At 45.1% G+C, this 22,111-nt stretch overlaps 1 protein-coding gene across 1 annotated transcript in view; it reads right to left on the bottom strand.

The window, feature by feature from the left end:
* LOC121291899 (complement factor B-like) overlaps positions 1-4,189 on the bottom strand; it is a 62,804-nt gene extending 58,615 nt beyond the window's left edge. Inside the window, exons 1-2 of the mRNA XM_041213551.1 lie at positions 4,129-4,189; positions 891-1,112 (exon numbers count right to left, since the gene is read on the bottom strand). Coding sequence (XP_041069485.1) covers positions 891-1,112; positions 4,129-4,189 — 283 coding nt within the window. The remainder of the gene's footprint in view (positions 1-890; positions 1,113-4,128) is intronic.
* Between the last annotated feature and the right edge of the window lie 17,922 nt (positions 4,190-22,111).

Here is a 22,111-nt window from a genome sequence, read left to right as displayed (position 1 = left end):
GTGCAAAGGCGGTGGAGGGAGTGAATGTTTATTGTGTGGATGGGGTGCCAATCAAACGGGCTGCTTTGTCCTGGATGGTGTCGAGCTTCTTGAGTTTTGTTGGAGCTGCACTCATCCAGGCAACTGGAGATTATTCCATCACACTCCTGACTTGTGCCTTGTAGATGGTGGGCAGGCTTTGGGGGGGTCAGGAGGTGAGTTACTTGCTGCAGGATTCCTAGCCTGTGACCTGCTCTTGTAGCCACAGTATTAATATGGATAGTCCAGTTAAGTTTCTGGTCAATGGTAACACCCAGGTTGTTGATAGTGGGGGATTCAGCAATGGTAATGCCATTGAATGTCAAGGGGAGATAGTTAGATTCACTCTTGTCGGAGATGGTAATTGCCTGGCACTTGTGCGGCGTGAATGTTACTTGCCACTTATCAGTCCAAGCCTGGATATTGTCCAGGTCTTGCTGCTTTTAGACATGAGCTACTTCAGTATCTGAGGAACCGCCAATGGTGCTGAACATTGTGCAATCATCAGTGAACATCCCCACTTCTGACCTGATGAATGAAGGTCATTGATGAAGCGGCTGAAGATGGTTGGGCCGAGGACGCTTCCCTGGGGAACTCCTGCAGTGATGTCCTGGGACTGAGATGATTGACCTCCACCAACCACAACCACCTTCCTTTGTGCTGGGTCTGACTCCAGCCAGTGGAGACTTTCACCCCTGATTGCCATTGAGTTCAGTTTTGCTAGGTCTCCTTCATGCCACACTGGGTGAAATGCTGCCTTGATGTCAAGGACAGTCACTCTCACTCCACCTCCTTTAACACTATGAAGCAAATATTCCATCATTTCCATAAAGTCGCAGGAACGACAAAGAAAATAAGATAGAGACTTTCACCTCTACATTCAGCTTTACGAATGATCCGTCGGCGAGAATTCCTCATTAAACTCCAGTGGCCGTTCGTTCTGCAGGTCCGGCTTGATACAGGGTGGGGATAAAAACCAAAGGGACAAATGTAGTTCAGGATGCTCCCGACAGCCCCACCTTTAGACAGTGTGATTGTCCCGCCACTGATGGTAACGTTGGGATCACAACTAGTACCAAAATTTTCATTTTCATCTGTAATCAGAGTGGAAATCAGACAATAAGTGACATTAGTCTCAGGAATTCAGACCCATTAAATCTCAAAAGCAGGAGAATTGGATTTCTGTTAAAAAGTGAAGCTGGTTTTAGATTCCTGAAGCAGTCTCACTGCTAACACATTACTGACAAACATGCAGCAAGAGTAGGTAGATGAGCAGTGGACACTTGTACTGCATACATGCACTCACCACTGACACAGCCACACATATATACACAGACACAACCGTAAGGGTACACTCACTTACATGACTGCGCACACAGGCACACGCACAAACACACACACACACAAGCACGCACTCACACCGCACGCACACATGCACACTTACATAGACACACTATCCTGGTTGACCTCCAACAACTCACACACATTCAGGCACATACACAATGACACAGCCGCAGATATGCAAACAGACACAACCATAAGGATACACTCATTCATGCAGACAACTGCACAAACACACACGCACACACAGCCACACAGACACACACACAGGCACTCACACACACAATCACCCACGCACACATACACATACCTATACACTGATACACCACCACCCCCCCCAACACACACACACACACACAATCTCATACATCTACACAACCACCTGCCGACGTTCAAACACACACCCACAGCACTCCAAAACAAATATACCCACAAACACATACCCACTCCACTAAAACAAACAAACATCCACACACAGTCACAGACATGGGCTCGCACACACTCCCACAGCAACACAGGTTGTTTACTGAGCCACAAAAATGAAGACTGTATCAGGGGCATGAAGGAGAATGAGAGTGGATGTGGACTGAGGAATATGGAGGGAGGGAGGTTTGAGAGAGTTTGTTGAGAGATATGAAGGGAAGAAGTGAGGGTGGAGATTGTTTACTGAGGGATATGGAGGGAGTGAGACCAGAGATTGTTTACTGAGGGATATGGAGAGACTGAGACCGGAGATTGTTTACTGAGGGATATAGAGGGAGGGAGTGAGGGTGGAGATTGTTCACTGAGGATTATGGACAGATGGAGTGAAGAGGGAGGAAGTTTACTGAGTGACATGAAGGGAAGAAGTGAGACTGGAGATTGTTCACTGAGGGATATGGTGGGAGGAAGTGAGGGTGGGGGAAGTTAATTGAGGGATATGGAGGATGGGAGTGAGGGTGGAGATCATTTACTGAGGGATACGGAGGGAGGGAATGAGGGTGGAATTCATTTACTGAGAGATATGGAGGGACAGAGCATGGAAATTGTTTACTGAGAGACATGGAGGGAGGGAGTGAGGGTGGAAATTGTTTACTGAGGGATATGGAGGGGCAGAGTAAGGGTGGAGGTAGTTTACTGAGGGATATTGAGGGTGGAAGTGAGGGTGGAGATTTTTTATTGAGGGATATGGAGGGAGTGAGGATGGAGGAAGTTTACTGAGGGACATGGGAGTGAGGGTAGACGAAGTTTACTGAGGGATATTGAGGGAGTGAGGGTGGAGATTGCCTACTGAGGGATATGGAGGGATTATGTGTGGGTGAAGATTGTTTACTGATAGATATGGAGGGAGGGTGGGTGGAGATATATTGAGGGATATGGAGGGATGGAATGAGAGTGGAGGAAGTTTACTGAGGGACATGGAGGGAGTAAGGGTGGATATTTTCCACTAATGCATATGGAGACAGGGAGCAAGAGTGGAGATTTTGTACTGAGAGATATGGAGGAAGGGTGGAGATTGTTTACTGAGGGATATAGAAGGAGGGAGTGAGGGTAGAGATTGTTTACTGAGGGGTATGGAGGGAGGGAGTGAGAGTAGAGATCATTTATTGAGAGATATGGATTGAGGGTGGAGATTGCTTACTGAGAGACATGGAGGGAGGGAGTGAGGGTGGAGATTGTTTACTGAGGGATATGGAGGGATGGAAGGTGGAGATTGTTTACTGAGGGGTATGGAGGGGGGGTGGAGATTGTTCACTGAGGGGTATGGAAGGAGGGAATGAGGATGGAGATTGTTTACTGAGGAATATGGAGGGATGGAAGGTGGAGGTTGTTTACTGAGGGATATGGAACGAGGAAGTGAGGGTGAAGGTAGTTTACTGAAGGATATGGAGGGAAGGATTAAGTGTGGCAATTGTTAACTGAGGATATGGAGGGAAGAAGTGTGGGTGGAGGGAGTTTACTGAGGATATGGAGGAATGGGAGAGACGGTGAGGGTGGAGATTTTTTACTGAGGGATGTGAATTAAGGTATACTTGGCTGATACAATAACAGGAGGTGTTTTCTCTGAGCTGAGAGGGATGATTGGGAATCTCAAAATCACTAAGTCAAAAACAGCCCCAGGGGTACTGGAGAACGTGAGAAAAGAAGATTACTGAAAGATTATAAATATGAGGAAAGGTTGAACAGTCTGGAGCTCTCTTGTCCAGCACAGAGAAGGCTGAGGGGTGATCTAGTAAAAGTCTTTCAGATTACGAAGGCTTTTGATAGGCTAGGCATAGAGATGATGTTTCCATTTGCTGGATGAGATCAGAACTGGGAGTCATCAATATAAGAAAGTCACTAATAAATCCAATCGGGAATTCAGGGGAAACTTCTTTCCCCAGAGACTGGTGAGAATGTGGAACTCACTCCCACACACAGTTGTTGAGGTGAATAGTATAGATGTATCTAAGGGGAGGCTGGCTAAACACATGAGCGTAAAGTGAATAGGCTGAGATGAAGTGAGGGGTGGAGGGGGCTGGGGGGTTGGTGGTGGGAGGAGGCTTGTGTGGAGCATAAATAATGGCATGGACTGAATGGCTTGTTTCTGTGCTGTAAATCCTGTGTAATGCTGTGTAACAGAAGGGAGGTCTAATAATGGCACAGACAGACATTCCTCCCCGCAGGCCACGCCGGCCCTGAAACATAACAAACCAGTCAACTGATCTCTGCTGACTGCACTTGCGGGATTGTCTTTCCAATAGGTAAAGACTTGTCTTCCTGTTAGCTTGAATTGGAGGGTTAACTTACCTTGTGAAGCACTCACGAGAAAGACAAAGAGGCTCAAAACGGCAATCCTGACCAGTCCCATTCCAATCCCTCCAGTGAATTTAGACAGACTGAGTCCGTCAGGTTGATTAATGAATAACTTCCCAGTGTTGTCAGTGTAAATACAGACAGCCTGATCAATGGAGTTACCTGATCGCTAACATTTTCTTTAACATCACTGCCATCGCTCATGTTGTCCCAGTTATCTAACACTGTTAATCGACTGTGTTGTTTAACAAGCTGATTTGCATTAATCTCCCTGTACATACAGCAAGTTAAACAAACTCAGAATGACATGATTGGGGCCCAGTCATGCTACCCCATCTTGTATGGCCAGAGAATATTTTGTCGTGCGTTCGGGGTCTTGATGTGGTTCTTCGTAGTTTGTCTATTTTCCCTAAGTAAGCTACTCAAGACTGTGATTTGTAAAGAGCATTATCATGTACTGACAGCTCTATGTCTCAGAGGAATCTGCACGAAGGTGGACATCTCCTCCTTCCAGATCTCTATTACTTAGTCATGTGTCATTTTACTGTGTACAGTCTTGGTCTCATTATTTAAGAAATGATATAAATGCATTAGAAGAATTTCCGAGAAGATCCACTCTGGGCTGGTGGGCTGGAGAGGTGGGGGGTGTTATCTCATGAGGGAAGGTGGGACAGGTTGAGCCTGTATCCAATGGAGTTTAGAAGTAGGAGGAGTGATCTTATTGAAACATGTAAGATCCTGGGGGGACTTGACAGGATGGATGCTGAAAGGATGTTTCCCCTGCTGGGGGAGACTAGAACTAGGGGACATAGCTTAAAAATAAGGAGTGTCCCATTTAGGATGGAAATGAGAATTTTTTTTCTCTCAGAGGGTCCTGAGTCTTTGGAACTCTCTTCCCCAGGGAGCAGTGGAGGATGGGTCATTGAATCTTTTTAAGGAAGAGGTAGATAGATTCTTGACTAACAAAGGAATCAAAGGGATATGTGGAATGTGGTGTTGATGCCACAATCAGATTAGCCATGATCTATTGAATGGAGGAGCAGGCTTGAGGGGCCAAATGGCCTAAACCTGATCCTAATTCGTATGTTCACATCAGCATCAGGTGTTTCTGATGTTAATTGTGTGCTCTACATCTTCCCCCCAAAAGCTTTTTTCCCACCTGATCTAAGTAATAAGCCCAAGCTTCTATTGGCTTTGTAACCAAGGATATTAAGGGGCTGTGGTTTCTCTTTGTATTTCCCTGGTCTATCTCAATCCTGTGTGATCTCGATTGTACAGCTCTTTCTGTTATTATGCCTTCCTTCTGATGATCTCATATCCACACTCTCTCCTTAGCCTGCAGTACTATTAAGTCTCGTGCTCTGTCCCTAAAGTTGAAGTTACGAGCCTGTTTTTGTCCCTGTTCCTCCTCACGCTTTTTAATTCTCTCATGGTCATTTGAGGTGTTATTTGGTTGTAGTTTCTGTTGCCAAGATGGAAGTTGTGTTCTCAGTCATCTTCCCATTGACTCTGATGGTGAAAATCCGCTTTGTAGCGGTGAGGTTCAATAACCAAGGAGGGCTAAGTTGAGATCTTCATTCTTTGTCATCAAGTCTTTGATGGTTCGAACACCTATCTCAGCTTCTCCATTCACTTGAGGATACCATGGTGAGCTAGTCACATGAATGAATCCATATTCCTTCACAAAATTGTGGAATAATTCATTAGCCAAATTGTCTGACGCTACAATATCTGGGTTGCCACGTGTTGCATAGATTCTCTACAGTGATCGAATGACTGCTTCAGTTGTGATGCTGTGCAATCTATTCACTTTAATCCATCTGGAGTAGTAATCAATGGCAATAAGAAATACCTTGCCTTTAAAATGAGATAAATCCATTTTTAGGTACCCTCATGGCCTTGATAGAAAAGTAAAACGTGACAGAGGTTCTCTTTGCTCTTGGTTGTTCACTACATGCATAAGGCAATTCATAATTAGAAATGCAAATGTAGTTCCATTGTTTAAAAAGGGATCAAAGGAAATGCCAAACAATTATAGGCCAGTTAGTCTTACAATGGTGGTGAGCAAATTAGTAGAATCAATCCTGAGAGATAGGATGAACTGTCATGTGGAAAGGCATGGACTAGTCAGGGATGGTCAGCATGGATTTGTCAAAGGAAGGTCTTGCCTCACAAGTTTGATTGAATTCTTTGAGGAAGTGACAAGAAGGGTTGATGAAGGTAGTGCAGTGGATGTTGTGTACATGGATTTTAGCAAGGCATTTGACAAGGTCCCACATGGCAGATTGGTCAGGAAAGTAAAAGCCCATGGGATTCAGGGTAATGTGGCAAACTGGATAAAAGGTTGGCTTTGTAACAGGAAACAAAGGGTAATGGTCGATGGATGGCCTTGAGATGGAAAGTTGTCTCAAGTGGTGTTCCACAGGGCTCGGTGTTGGGACCCTTTGGTTTATTTATTAACGATTTGGACATGAACGTGGGGGGCACGATTGGGAAATTTGCAGATGACACAAAGATTGGCCGAGTAGTGGATAGTGTAGAGGAGAGCCATAATCTCCAAAATGATACAGATGCATTGGTGGAGTGGGCGGTAAAGTGGCAGATGGATTTTAACATAGAGAAGTGTGAGGTCATACATTTAGGGAGGTCAAACAGTTACAGGGATTACAAAATAAATGGGAATATACTAAGAGGGGTGGATGAAGTGAGAGATTTTGGTGCACAAGTACACAGGTCCCTGAAGGCAGCAGTTCAAGTAGACAAGGTTGTAAAGAAGGCATATGGAATGCTCTCCTTCATTGGCAGAGGTGTAGAATATAAAAGTAAGGATATAATGTTGGAATTGTATAAAACACTAGTGAGGCAACAACTGGAATATTGTGTTCAGTTCTGGTCACCACATTACAGGAAGGACTTAATAGCTCTGGAGAGTGTGCAGAGGAGGTTTACAAGAATGTTGCCAGGGTTAGAAAGGTGTAGCTATGAGGAGAGATTGGATAGGTTGGGGTTATTTTCCTTAGAACAAAGAAGGCTGAGAGGTGACTTGATTGAGGTGTACAAAAATATGAGGGGAATAGATAGAGTGGACAGGAAAAAATTGTTTCCCTTGGTAGAGAATTCTAGAACCAGGGGACATAGATTCAAGATAAGTGGCAGAAGGTGTAGAGGGGACATGAGGAAGAACTTTCTTATGCAGAGGGTAGTGGATGTCTGGGATTTGCTGCCCAAGTTGGTGTAGAGGCAGAAACTCTAAACTATTTGAAAAAGTACCTGGAGCTGCACCTAAATTGCTGTAAGCTGCAGGGCTATGGGTGGGATTAGAAAAGGCACCTGGGTGTCCTCAGGCTGGCATGGACAAGATGGGTCGAATGGCCTCCTTCTGTGCTGTGACATTTCTATGGTTCTATGGTTCTTCTATAGAATGAGGAAAGCCTGGCCAACAGACTGATTGCTGGGCTCTTACTCAACATTTTGCTGTCACTAAGTAACATTGATGAATTTTTTAGAGAATATCAAGCTGAAGTGTTCTCAGGCTGACTGTTCTGTCAGTAAAAACTAGATCATCAATGATTGTGGGCTGCTGTCTCTTTTTGAAGTACTGCCGTGGTATTGGGTTGTTAAGAGTATAATCTCGCCATCTTTCCAAACAGTATACATTTATCTGGATGCATTTGTCATCTTGCTGTTGTGCTCGCTTTACCACCTGCAGCTTCTTTGCAGTAGCCAGTAGGTGTTTGATAATGAGTGATGTACATGCTTCCACCTCCTTGATGAAATTCAAATCTTCCATTTTGGTTCCTTCAGCTGGTATTATTGATAGTGCATCTGCTGTCATCTGGTACTTACCTTGAACGTATTCAGTTACTGAATCATACCTCATTAGACTCAATCTGAAGTGTTGAATTCTAGAAAACAACTTCACAATCTCCTTCATGTTCGGAAGAGTGACTAATGGCTTATGATTTCAATTTTAAACTGTAATCCCGTCACACAGTCTGAGAACTTCTCACACGTTGCTGCCAATACTTCCTTTTTAATTGTAGCATTTCTTTTTTCTGTGCCTGTGAGTGATCTTCAACCTTAATAAACTGATCTACATTTACCATCTCTTTGTACTTGAAATAAAACTGCATCCAGGCCTGTAGATGATGCATTTGCTGCTACTATGGCCGACAGTTCTGGATCATGCAGTGTTAAGATTTCAGGGGAAATTGGAAGATTTTAATTCTGTCAAAGGCATTTTTCTGTCCATGTCCCAGTACCCCTGTTAACCTTGTCTCAACAGCTGTTTCAACTGCTCATTGGTTTCTGCCAAATTTGGTATGAACTTGCTTAATTGGTTGACCATCCTAGGAATCTTTGTATCTCTGTGATATTCCTGGGTTGTGGAAACTCTCTAATTACCTTTGTTTTCTGTGGGTTTATGATGAATTCAGCTCCAACAATGCTCAAGAAGCTCAACACCATCCAGGTCAAAGCAGCCCATTTGATTGGCATCCCATCCACCACCTTCAACATTCTCTCCCTCTACCACCACCGGCTCATAATGGCAACAGTGTGTACTATCTACGAGCTGCACTCAGCAAGGCTCCTTGGACAGCACTTTTCAAACCCACGACCGCTACCACCTAGAAGGACAAGGCAGCAGATACATGGGAACACCACCATCTGCCAGTTCCCCTCCAAGCCACTCACCATCCTAACTTGGAAATATATCGCCATTCCTTCACTGTCACTGGGTCAAAATCCCAGAACTCCCTCTCTAACACTGTGGGTGCAACCTACACCACATGGACTGCAGTGATTCAAGAGAGCAGCTCACCATCCCCTTCTCAAGGGCAATTAGGGATGGGCAATAGAAATGCTGGCCTAGTCAGTAACGCCCATATCCCATGAAAGAATAAAAAAAGGATCGAACATTATTACTGAGGCTTGCACAATGTGCCCTAGAAATATTAATCGTAGGCTTTGCAAATTCACATTTCTTATTCAATGTCAAACCTACATCCTGGAGAAATTTCAGGACTGCTTTCACTCCTTGGTCATGCTCTTCCCTCGTAGACCAGTGTACCAGCATGTCGTCCATGTGGCATATTACTCCTTCCATGCCTCGAAGGGTCTGAGACATTGTCCTCTGGAATACTTCCACAGCAGATGCAGTTCCAAATGGTATTAAAGCAATAAGTGGTGTTATAGAAGTGGTCAGCAGTCTGGATTCTATGTCCAGAGACAACTGCCAAAATTTGCCGTTTGTATCTATTTCGGTGAATAGGGTACTTTTAGCTATTTTGGAAAGGCTCTTATCACTGAGACCATCGGGTGATCTCACGTTCCACTGATTTTTTTTAGTTGAATCGAGCTCAAGTAGATTTTAATTGAGTCATTTGGCTTTGGGAGCATGACCGTTCCAGAGCATCGCTTTTTTGGTACAGTTACTAGAGAGATAACTCCCTGCGGCAGCAAGTGCTCTATTTCACCCTTGGCTTTGTCCAAGAGTGGGTGAGCAACCTTCCTCTATGTGAAGAGCCAAATTGGCTTAGCATCAGCCCTTAGGGTAACATGGTATTCATTAACTTTATAAATCAGCTTCAATTCTAAACATGCTTTCCTGCTTAACAATAACAATGCTTAGAACCATAGACAAGTTACAGCACAGAAGGAGGTCATTCAGCCCATCTTGTCCATGCTAGCCCAAGCACACCCAGGTGCCCTTTCTAATCCTACCTTCCTGCACCCGGCCCATAGCCTTGCAGCTTACAGCGCTTAAGGTGCAGATCCAGGTACTTTTTAAAAGAGTTCAGAGTTTCTGCCTCTATCACCAACTCGGGCAGTGAATTCCAGACACCCACTACCCTCTGCGTAAAAAAACTCTTCCTCATGTCCCCCCTACACCATCTGCCACTTATCTTGAAACTATGTCCCCTGGTTCTAGAATTCTCCACCAAGGGAAACAATTTTATCCTGTCCACTCTATCTATTCCACTCATAATTTTGTACATCTTGGTTCTGTATGGCATACAGAGGTTCAATTATTTCTCTATCCTTGTATTTTAATTCTGCCAAGTTGTCCTATGACTTTCAGTGTAGTTCCACCTGGACCTTGTAACTGGATGGATGATGGCTGTCATGTAATGTGCTTAAGCCACTTTATTTCATCAGATAAAACTGAAACAATTGCCCCCATGTCTAATTTTTTAAACTCTGTGCAGGTTCATCTACTTCAAGTTTAATGCTCCAGTATTTATAATTTCTGCCTAATTTACTTGTCCGAGGAAAGTTATTTACTTTTTCTGCGGTTCTTCCACTTCTTGTGTGTGGTTTGGCCTCAATATTTTTCTTTCTTTTTGCAGGTTGTGTTTTAGATCGACAGACAATTTTAAAATGTCCTAACTTTCCACAGTTGTGGCACTCTGCAACCCATGCTGGGATAAGAACCATGGAACCATAGAAAAATTACAATGTAGAAAGAGGCCATTCAGCCCATCATGTCTACGCTGGCCAAAAGGAAAAGAGCAAAAAAAGAAACTGGCCGCTCATTCCAGCACCTGATCGGTAGCCTTGCAGGTTACAGCACTTCAGATGCAGATCCAGTTACCTTTTAAATGAGTCGAGCATTTCAACCTCAAACACCAATTCAGGCAGTGAATTCCAGACACCCACCACCCTCTAAGTGAAAAAGGTTTTCCTCATGTCCCCTCTAATTCTTTTACCAATCACCTGAAATCTATGTCTCCTGGCAATTGACCCCTCAGCTAGGGGGAACAAGTCTTTCCTGTGTACTCCATCAAGGTCCCTCATAATTTTGTACACCTCAATAAGGTCATCCCTCAGCCTCCTCTGTTCTAAGGAAAACAACCCCAGCCTAACCAATCTTTTCTCATAACTGCAATTTTCAAGCCCTGGCAACATTCTTGTAAATCTCCCCTGTACTCTCTCCAGAGCAATTACATCCTTCCTGTAATGTGGTGACCAGAACTGTACAGAAAATTCCAGTTGGGGCCTAACCAGTATTTCAGACAGTTCCATCATTACATTCCTGCTTTTTTATTCAATACCTCATCCAATAAAGGAAAGCATTCCATATGCTTTATTCACCACCTTATCCACCTGTCCTGCCACCTTCAGGAACCTGTGGACATGCACTCTCACTTCCTTAACCCCTCTCAACACCCTCCATTTACTGACTATTCCCTTGCTTTTTGCGGCCTCCCCAAATACATTACCTCACACTTTTCCAGACTGAATTCCATTTGCCACTTTTCCACTTATTCAACCAAACCATTGATATCTTTCTGGAATCAACAACTATCCTCTTCACTATCAACTACAGAGCCATTTTTGAATCATCTGCAAATTTCCCAATCATGCCTCCCACAGTTAAGTCCAAATCATTAATGTATACAGCAAACAGCGAGGGCCCAAACACTGAGCCCTGTAGAATGCCCACTGAAAACCAGTTTTCATTCACAAAAACATCCATCTACCATGACCCTTTGTTTCCTGTCACTGAGCCAATTTTGGATCCAACTTTCCACCTTCCCCTGTATCCCATGTGATCTCACTTTTTTGATCAGTTTGCCATGTGGGATTTCATCAAATGCCTCACTAAAATCCATGTAGACAACATCAACCTCACTACCCTCATCAATCCTCCTTGTTACTGCCGCTAAAAATTTCATTAATTCAGTAAGACATGATCTTTCCCTAACAAAACCATGCCAACTAACCCTGATGAATCTGTGCCTTTCTAAGTGACAGTTTATCCTGTCTCAGAATTGTTTCCAATAATTTGCCACTACCGCAATCAGACTGACCAACCTATAATTTTCTGGTCTATCCTTCACAACCATTTTAAATAATGGTACAATGTTCGCAGACTCCAATCCTCTGGTCCCTCGCCTGTATCTAGTGACGATTGGAAAATGATCCTCAGAACATCCTCCAATTCCTCCCTGGTTTCCTTTAACAGCCCGGGATACAATCCATCTGGCCCTGGTGATTTATCCACTTTCAAGGATGCCAGTCCCTCCAGTGCTTTCTCTCTCACTATGCTTATTGTATCTGATATTTCACACTCCTCCTCTTTAACGGGAATGTCTGCATCATCTTTCTCTTTAGTGAAGGCCGAGACTAAGTGCTGATTGAGAACCCTGCCCACATCTTCAGTATCAACGCACAGGTTACCATGTACATCTCTGATAGGCCCTACCCTTTCCTTTGTTGTTCTTTTGCTCTTAATGTACTGGTAACACATCTTTGGGTTTTCTTTGATTTTGCCTGCCAATATTTTTTCGCATCCTCTCTTTGCTTTCCTAATTTCATTTTTCACTTCACCTCTGTACTTTCTATACTCCTACTGGCTTTCTACAGTGTTGAGCTTTTCTGTGAATGTCATAAGTTTTCTCTTCATGCTTTATCTTGGCCTGTATGCTTCTGGATAACCAGGGGGCTCTACATTTGGCAGTACCGCCCTTTTTCTTTGTGGGGACATCTCTACACTGTGCCCGTAGAATCTTGCTTTTGAATACCACCTCCACTCCCCCCAACTACCCCAACCACGGGATTGCCCCTACAACCCTGACTCCCGAGGGGTCTCACGTCACTCCCCAACTATCCTCCCTCAAGGGATGCCCCCCCCCACCCGCACAGGATTCCTTCTCACCCATGCCCCCAGACCCGAATGGAGCTGATCAGAGGCCCAACCAACCCCAAGGCCTGACCCCCACCGAGGCCCAACATACTCAGAAGGCCTGAACCCCACCTGAGGTCCACACTCCCCGAGGCCTGACACCCCCTCCTCCTCCTCCCCCGCCCCACAGGCCTGACCTGACCTGAGGCCTGACACCCCGCCACCCGAGGCCTGGTACCACCCACCCCACCCCCACCCTGAGATCTGACCCCCTTGTCCTAACATCCTCCCCGAGGCCTGACTCCCCTCACACCCCCACCACTCTGCAGGCCCAACCCAACCCGAGACCCGATCTCCAATCCTCCCCTGACCTCCAATACCCCCACTTGCCTCCAAGCCCCTCCCCAACCTCCGATGCCCCCCAACCTCCAATTTCCTCCTCCCACCACTGACCTCTGAGCCCCCACACAACCCCCCCCTCCCCCCCAAACCACCCCCACCACCCCCCCCCCCCCACCCCTAAATCCAATCCACTTAACCTAGACACTTACCTTCTCCCTGGCCTGTTGAGGAACTTAAAATTTCACTGGTCCTTTAACTTTACCTGGTTTACAGCAGCTCATGCCATATAAAAAGGGGCCTGGCTACCTTCGTTTCGACTGTCTTGGACTTCAATGCTGGGCCCCAGGGATGCGCTGCACTGCCTGGATCTCACCTGGTCTGATTCTAAAGGTTGGGCAAGAAAGGACTGAAGAAAAATTGAGGTAAGTAATTGGGGATGGAGTGGCAATCTGATACTGATTGCCATCCCAAGGAAGTTCAGATCCTCTATTTTGATTTCTAAGCTCTGTTTGCCTCACAATTTTTACTGCCTTAATTAAAGTCGGGGGAGGTGGTGGCATCGTGGTATTGTCACTAGACCAGTATTCAAGAGACCTAGGTTTGAAATCCCATCATGACAGATGGTGAAATTTGAATTCACATTAAAAAAATTTGTAATTAAAAGACTGATGATGATCATGAAACCATTGCAGACCGTTGTAAAAACCCATCTGGTTCACAAATGCCCTTTGGGGAAAGAAATCTGCCTCCTTACCTGGCCTGGACTACATGTGCCTCCAGACCCACAGCAATGTTGTTGACTCTTAAAAAAATGCCCTCTGAACAAGGGCAATTAGGGATGAGCAATAAATGCTGGCCTAGCCAGCAATGCCCACATCCCATGAACGAATTAAAAAAAAAACCTCTCATTTGCAAGAGATCTGATAGGGCTTCATCTAGGATGCCAACTACTATGCCATCACAAATTAATTCATCCCGCAATATTCTCTATTCTCAATTTTCTACCAGTCTGTATAGATCATTGAAAAACGAGGCCTGACAACTTCCCCTGCTGCTTTTACTTGTTAAATTTTGCCCATTGTATAACTATATTTTTGAGAACACTGAAATGCAAATCAAATGACTGAAGGACTTCATCATAAATGCTTGAAGACTCATCAACTTACATTGTCAGCAATAGCTCCAATTGCATAGAGTAACGTATTGACCTGATCATTTTGTCCCTTTTCGTGCAAACTAGAAGCAGTTCTATATCTTGAAAACCTTTTTCTCCAGCTGTCCAAGTGCTGAGATTGTTATGAGTCTTCAGTGCTTTGGAAAGGTTCTGGGAATGGCAATGTAATTTTTTTAAGCCCACTCCCACTACACACACACATACCCCACCACCCCCCTCCCCCCCCCACCCCCTTCCCTGATTTAAAAAAAAAATCCACGCTAGTACCAAGCTCTAGATTTTTTGCTGCTTCACTTGTATTGCTTATTGATCCTGGCCTATGCTCACAGCTGTCCGGACTCCGGGTCTGTATCTCAGCTTGCATCTGCTCCACCTGCAATGCTTTGACTTTTTTGGTGAGTCTTCAATCTGTTCCTTTTGCTCTTCTTTCAAGGATCTGTAGGCTTGTGAGGACTGTAATCTTTTCTTGGAGCTTTTTCTGGGTCTTTTACTCATTGTCTGCTGCCACTGTTTTGTCATGTGTTTGAGTTATAGATGTGGTAGTTCGGGGTTTGTTTATTTTCCCCAAGTAAGGTACTCAAGACAGTAGTTTGTAAAAACTATTATAATTTATTTACAGTTCAATGTATATATCAGTAATTCTGCATGAGGTTGGACTTCACCTCCCTCCAGATCTGTAACTTAGTCATGCACCATTGCATCATAGTTACATCAGCATCAGGTGCTTCTCGTGTTAACCCTTTATTATACAATGCCATGGAGCCAGCAGTGCACCTCTGCTCTTGCTCTATCTGGTGTCTTGTTGTTGCATCAATGTGAATGAGATACTCCGTATAGAACACAGCCCAGTTAGACTGAGGGAAAATCAGCCTGAGATCATGTTGACCAACTGTGCAAAGTGTAGTTGATCCAAATCATCAGGTCATTGACTGATCGGGTAAGGTCCCTGTCAATAGAATATTACATTTCCGCAAAATGAAATAAGCTGAGATAGGAAGGCAGTCTTATCTTATCGAGCTCTGTCCTCATTGGGTCAGAGAAGGCTGAGGGGTGTTATCATTACTGTTTTTGGAACTGTAATAGGAACTGTAATAATGTCAACAATGACAAGATGTTCCATCTCATCCCAAGGTCATGACCCTACACTTGAATTCCAAACCGACCTGGGAAACAATGAGCAATTGGACAATCTATGAAACTAGTGGATGCTGTTAGTGTCAATTCATTCAAATGTCAATTAGCTAGGATTTCCTTTGTAAAATGATATTTATGATAGAGTATGGGAGTAATCTGAGACATGGCATTTTTTTAAATGTAGACAGCTCAGGAGGAACTGGTGACTTTGGATCCAAGGTTCCCAAAGTTTTCCACCAACCGGGGTTTTCCTCACCTCAGTTGGAACCTTGTGAGACCCATGGAGGCCTATTCGGGAGGGAATTATTGGGAAGACTGAAGTCATTGTTCTCGGTCCCCGCTCTAAACTCTGTTCTTTTGCACTGACTCCATCACTCTCCCTGGCAACAGTCTGTGATTTACCCAATCGGTTTGCAACCTCGGTGTCACATTTGATCCTACAAAGAGTTTCCGACCTTGTAAACATGCCATCACTAAGACCATCTATTTCCACCTCCTTAAATGCGCCCGACTTCACTCCTGTCTCAGCTCATCTGCTGCTGAAATCCTTGCTCTTGACCATTCCGATGCACTCCTAGCTGGCCTCCTATATTCTACCCTCTGTAAACTTGATCCAAAACTCTACTGCCCGTGTCTTAACTAATGGCATGATTCATTCCCTTGTGCTTGATGACCTACATTGATTCCTGGTCAAGCAACGTCTTGATTTTAAAATTGTCAACTTTTTCAAACCCTTCATAGCCTCACCCCTGCCTATCTGCTCCAGTCCCACAAACCTCTGAGATATCTGCGTTCCTCTAAAACTGGCCTCTTGCGCATCCCCCATTTTATTTACTCCACTGTCTTCAGTTCCCTGGACCCCAAGCTCTGGAATTCCTTCCCTAAATCTCTCCGCCTCTCTACCTCATTTTGTTCCGTCAAGACACTCCTTAGAAACTACCTCTTTGACCAAACCTTTGGTCATCTGATGTAATATCTCCCTCTGTCACATTTTCTTTTGTAATGTGCCTGTGAAGTGCCTTGGGGCATTTTACTACATTACACCATGTTGGTGGTGGTGGTGGTGCTGTTGAAAGGTCAATGTCAGGTGAGCAGATTGTTTCCACCTCTGGGTGATCTTGCTGGCAGCAGTGGGTACAGAATCATCATAGAATCATAGAATGGTTAGGCCTGTTCCTGACCCTCTGCAAGACCAATTCACCTAGTCCCACTCTCCCATCTTTCCCCCAAAAGCTCTGAAAATGTTTCCTTTTCAGATAATAATCCAATTCTCTTTTGAAAGCCCCAATTGACCCCACCTCCACCATGTTCTAAGGCAGTGTACTCCAGATCTGAAAAACTTGCTGTCCAAAAAGAGTTTCCTCATCTCGCTATTGGTTCTTCCACCAATCACTTTAAACTGGTACCCTCTGGTTCTTGGTCCTTCCACTAATGGGAAGAGCCTCACCCTGTCTAAGTGGTAGAGTTCGCATATTTGGAGGGTGCTGGCGAAGGAGACTTGGTGAGTTGCTGAAGTCCTTCTTGCAGATGTTTAAGAATCTCAAGCCTTAGTTTAACCCCTTGACTTCTGTGCATCATTACAGTCTCCACTGCTTCTACCAGGCATGCCTTGGTGTTAACACTACTTTCCTGCTACAGGTGGTAGATGGGACAATGCAGAGTGAAGATGGTGTTCTCTTCAACCAAGTCCAATACTGCACTTTGGTCTGTAGAGTAAGGGGTTAATAGTTATGTTAATGGGACCATGATGCTGTTAATGATGCAAGTGTGACATCAAGAGTCAGATGACCAAGAGGCTCCAGGAGACCAAGATACAGAATAGTCTGTGCCCTGAAAACCATGTGCTTATCCTGAGGTCTTTGTAAATGGTTCTTAAATAGATTCAAGGAAATTTATATACCAACTATCTCAAGCCTATTCATGGAATAAGCAAAGCTCCTCATCAAAGTATGGTAAGATGTAGTAACAGTAAAACCTCACCAAATCTCGGTGGCAACACGAAACATGGTGGCAGCACTGGAGGCTACATTTGAGAAACTGAGACCACAGGTCGCTAACCCACGAGTGAAGACCTTGGAACAGATTGACAAAAACCAAAACCTGAAAAGTACCGCGTTGAGGGGACAATAAGATGTGCACAATGTCGATAGCTGCTACTAAACAGCCATTACCCCTTCCACAGTCTTTCCAACACATTGAAGGGCTACAGCAAGGACAGTGATGGAAGCTCTGGAAGAGACAATTCAAAAGGGACCAAATGACTTTGGGTTTAGAAAGAAAAACTCAGAAACACCAGTTCTGCACACTCTTATATGCAGTGGGGGTCATAACTGATGATGTTCAGGCACGGCAAGATGTTGAGAAGACCTTGGCATCATACAACAAGGCTATGGGGGCTTTTAATAAATACTTCAGCCCTAAGAAAAATCTAGTTATAGAAAGAGCAAAATTGAACCAGAAGAGCCAAGGGCCTGTGAATTTACTGATTCCTTCTTTGACGATTTATAGCGATTGTCTAGTACCTGTGGTTACGGAGCCTTAAAGCCCACATTGATTCAAGACCACATTGTAGTTGGCTTGCTTGACAAAACGCTGTCTGATATGTTACAGTGCAAACAGGGATTTGACCTTAGAGAAGGCCAAACAGATTGTGAGACAGGCCGAATTGCGATGACAGAATCGGGGTGCAATCCAGGGAGACATTGAGGCTCGATGGGGTCGATCCAGTACGTAGGCCCACGGTCAGGAGCACCATCCACTGAAAAAGCCCTCAAGAAAAGCTTGTCAAAACCACTGAAGTGGGGAGAAGAACTCTTCCACTGACTTTTAAATGCTCCAGGTGCGGTGAAACAGATGATCTGTGGTGGTGTTGTTGAAAGATCAATGTCAGGTCAGCAACTCATTCTCATGCCCAGATGATCCACTGCTGCAAAGACTGTCCAGCGGGTGGAGCCAAATGCTTCCTTTGTGGCAAAACCGGTCATTTTAAACAGTATTGCTAAAACACAATTCAAGGGAAGAAAGCCAGAACATGTTCCCAGCCGTTTTGAGGTCCTAGAAATAGGAGATATACACCTTTCCAGCCTGATGATTTCCTAGGAGAAATAAAAGAAGCCAATAAACCATTCTGGTGTGTAGGGTTAGAAGCCCAAGGACACAGAATGGAATTTAAATTAGACTCCGGGACAGAAGTCTCTGTCTTATTGGACAGATTGGACTGGCTTCAGAACCGGCTTAAGAAAGTGAAAATCCAACCACCTGACTTAAAGGTACAAGGGCCTGGAGGCACAGATCTCAGAGTGAAGGATCAGTTCACAACAACCTTAGGCATGAGGGGAAAAAAATTAATGAAACTCTTTATATCTCTCAGAACCAACCAATCCCTCTACTCAGCAGGTCTAGGGAGGGGTCAGGTTTTACAGGCTGTCGGGAAGGCACAAAGGTGGTGGTTACCATCTTTGTGGAGGGTGCCCCTGATGGGTACACAGTACACCCCACCCCCTCCAAAGGAGCGGGGTACTGTGTACCCTTCTTTCCCACCTTTACCCTCGGATTGAAAGCTGCTGAGCTGGCTGCCTTGCTTTCACCACCTCCAGCCACATGAATAATTATGGGGAGGTGGGGGGAGGAGGGGGTGCAGAACGAGGTCTAAAGCAGGCCTGAGGTTGGGTGTGTGGGGTGGGCTTCCTAACACCTTACCCGCCTGCTGTAATACTGGGGGAAGGTCGGGCATGGGCAGGAAGGTGGAGAGCTGGCTCCAGATTTATTTTATGTGTCCTCTGTCTTCAAATACAGAAGCACTGGGGGTGGTGGGAGGGGGGGGGGGGGGGGGGTTGCTAAAATTCACTGTAGTGGCTATTTTAAGGAGCATTGAATTTAAGCTTGCCAATCTCCCACTTGGGATTCACATCGATGATTTCCTTGATGAAATCCTGGCTCTTTTTGAGGGTTGATTTTGCCAGCTTTCACCCGGGCCAAGATTAAGATTGACTCTGTCCCATTCCTTAAAATTGAGTGTGATCAAAGCCAGTAGCCCAGGGTCCTAGCTCAGTGCAGCCCAGCCTGGGGGGAATAATGCAGACGGAAGAGGAAATATTGGGGTTCTGGACAATGCACCCCGTCCTTACGCTCTTTTACGCTTTGGAGACTTGGACAATTATAGCAGGCATCTTAAAGCACTGGAGGAGTGCTGGAGGAGTGCTGCCAACGGTGCTTTCGCAAAATCCTCGAAATTTGATGCCAAGAAAGGCGGGCATCAACAGCAGCACCCTCTCACAAGCCAACACGCTGAACCTCGAAGCACAAATCACTCAAGACCAGCTCCGCCAGGTGGGGCATGTCCCTCACGCGCCCGAACAGCGGATTCCCGAAGCAACGGCTCGACCCGTGCTAGGAGATTCCTGGGGTGGGGTGGGGGGGGGGGGGGGGGGGGGGGGGTGGGGCACTGCTGAATTGCTTTAGGGATGTCTCTGAAGCATCTGCCAAGAGGTCAAACATCCCCGCCGACTCATGGGAGACACTGGCTTGTGACCGACCGAAATGGAGAAGGTTCATTCAGCGCACCACCTGGACAGACTTCGTCAGAAAGGTGCGGAGGGAGCGCATAAACGTCCAAGCAACTTATCTATCCGAGCCTCCCAAGCACCGCCTGCTCTGCACGTGGCAGAACTTGCAGATCGCGCACTGGACTTGTCGGCTATCTCAAAACCCACTGAAGCAGAGTGGAAGCCAGTCACCTTCAATCCCGAGGGACTGTCCAAGAATAATCCACACTGTGATTGGCTTTCCATTGTGGTCACAACTAAAGATGGACATCTCCACATACGTATCTCTTTGGACAGTATTTCAAAGGTGAAGGACTAATCATTTCGTCCACCTATTATACGCCCCCACCCACACCCCTCCTCATATTTTGGTCCATATTATCATCCAAGACATATTTGTGACCTCTAGCCATCCTGGTGATCCACTGGGGCAGAGGCTATAAAATCCTTTAAAAGGAAATTGTCTAAGTGTTTGGGAAGGAAGATTATAAAGAGGCGGAGATTATAAAAAGTCTGGAAATGGGATTCTTCCTGCGCAGTGATTTCAGAGATCTTTCATAATGATCCTTATTCCAACCATGCTTCAGGCCTGAATGCTCTGATGACTCACTGGTTACTGGGAAACATTTGCAAACAAAAACTTCAATGAGTTTACAAAGTTTATTTCAGTTAGCTTTTACAATTGCTGCATTCACAAGAAACGTACTGAAGCTGGTATACGTTTAATTGCACAGAGCTGGTGGGGGAGGGGAAATGAATCAGTAAGAATGCACAGTCAGCTATTCCTCTTGTTCCTAAGTGTAGGGTTTCTTCAGAAAGGCCTTTTAATCTATGACGTGTTCATCCATTTTTAACTAATACTACACCACTGATACCTAGTTAAAAGCAAAATACTGCGGATGCTGGAAATCGGAAACAAGAACAGAAAATGCGGGCAAAACTCCTTGGACTCGAAACATTAACTCTGTCTTTCTCTCCACAGATGCTGTTAGGCCTGTTGAGTTTTACAGCATTTTCTGTTTTTGTGCCACTGATACCTATCCTGATAAATAGGAGCTCACAATAATATGTTACTCTCTCCCTACCTCTCTCCCTCTCTTATCATCTGTCTCTGCCTTCCTCCCTCTCTCTGAGTCTCACACTCTCTGCCTCTCTCTGTCTCTATCTCTCCCTTTCTTTCACTAAATCTTGTCTCTTGTGCTCACTGTCTCTCACTCTGTCTCTCTTTCTCTGTCTCTTTCACTCTCTCTCTTAGACTCTGTCTCTTTCCCTCTCCCTGTCCTTCTCACTCAATCCCTGTCTTTCCCTCTCTCTCATTCTCTCTGTTTCAGTCTCTCTCACTTTTCCCCCTGTCTATCTCATTTTCTCTTTCTCTGTTTCTGCCTCTTGCACACTCTGTCTTTCGCTCTCTTACTCTCTGTCTCTCTCCCCCTCTTCCTCGCTCTCTCTTTCTGTCCCTCTCCTCTATGTCTTTCTCACTCTCCATCTCTCCATCTGTCTCTCTCCATCTGTCTCTCTCTCATTCTCCCCCTCTGTGAATGAAACTGTATGTTGAAAAGGGTGTATAATGGGCGAATGATTTGATAGCGCCTCCCCACCCTTTGTGCTACTGCCCAGAGCCACATTTCTACCACCCCATGAACATGTCTGGGAAGACCATATGCCTTGATGAATTGATGAAGTCATGTCAAGATCTAGCACTTGGCCCAGTTGACAAGGGGGACCTTTGCTGTGAGCTTGCTCTGTTGGCAGCCACAATGTTGCCTAACCTCATCTAACCAAGTGCATGATTAAACTGCTCTTCAAATCTGTTATGAGAGAGAGAGAGAGAGAGAATGAGCAGTTGGATCAAAATGAACTGACCAGAGAAAGCCTGTGTGGATTTCAAAATGCCAAGTCATGTCCAACCGAATTTGCGGAGAATGTAACTAATGTGGTGGATTGGGGAATATCTGTGGGAAATATTGCTATGAAGTTCCAGAAGACATTCAATAAGATTCCACATAGAGAGTGTTAACAAAAATGGGAGCACATGGAATTGGAGGCTACCTATTGACATGGATAGGGAATTGGTTAGAAGGTAGACAACAGAGAGGAGGGATGATAGTATGTACTCCAACTGGCAGGATGTGACCAGTGGTGTAACCTAGGGAT

The sequence above is a fragment of the Carcharodon carcharias genome, chromosome 19, assembly GCF_017639515.1.
Source record: "Carcharodon carcharias isolate sCarCar2 chromosome 19, sCarCar2.pri, whole genome shotgun sequence".
In the NCBI taxonomy this organism is placed as follows: domain Eukaryota; kingdom Metazoa; phylum Chordata; class Chondrichthyes; order Lamniformes; family Lamnidae; genus Carcharodon; species Carcharodon carcharias.
Note: the sequence above shows the minus strand (reverse complement) of the source record. Positions and strands in the feature narration are given on the sequence as shown.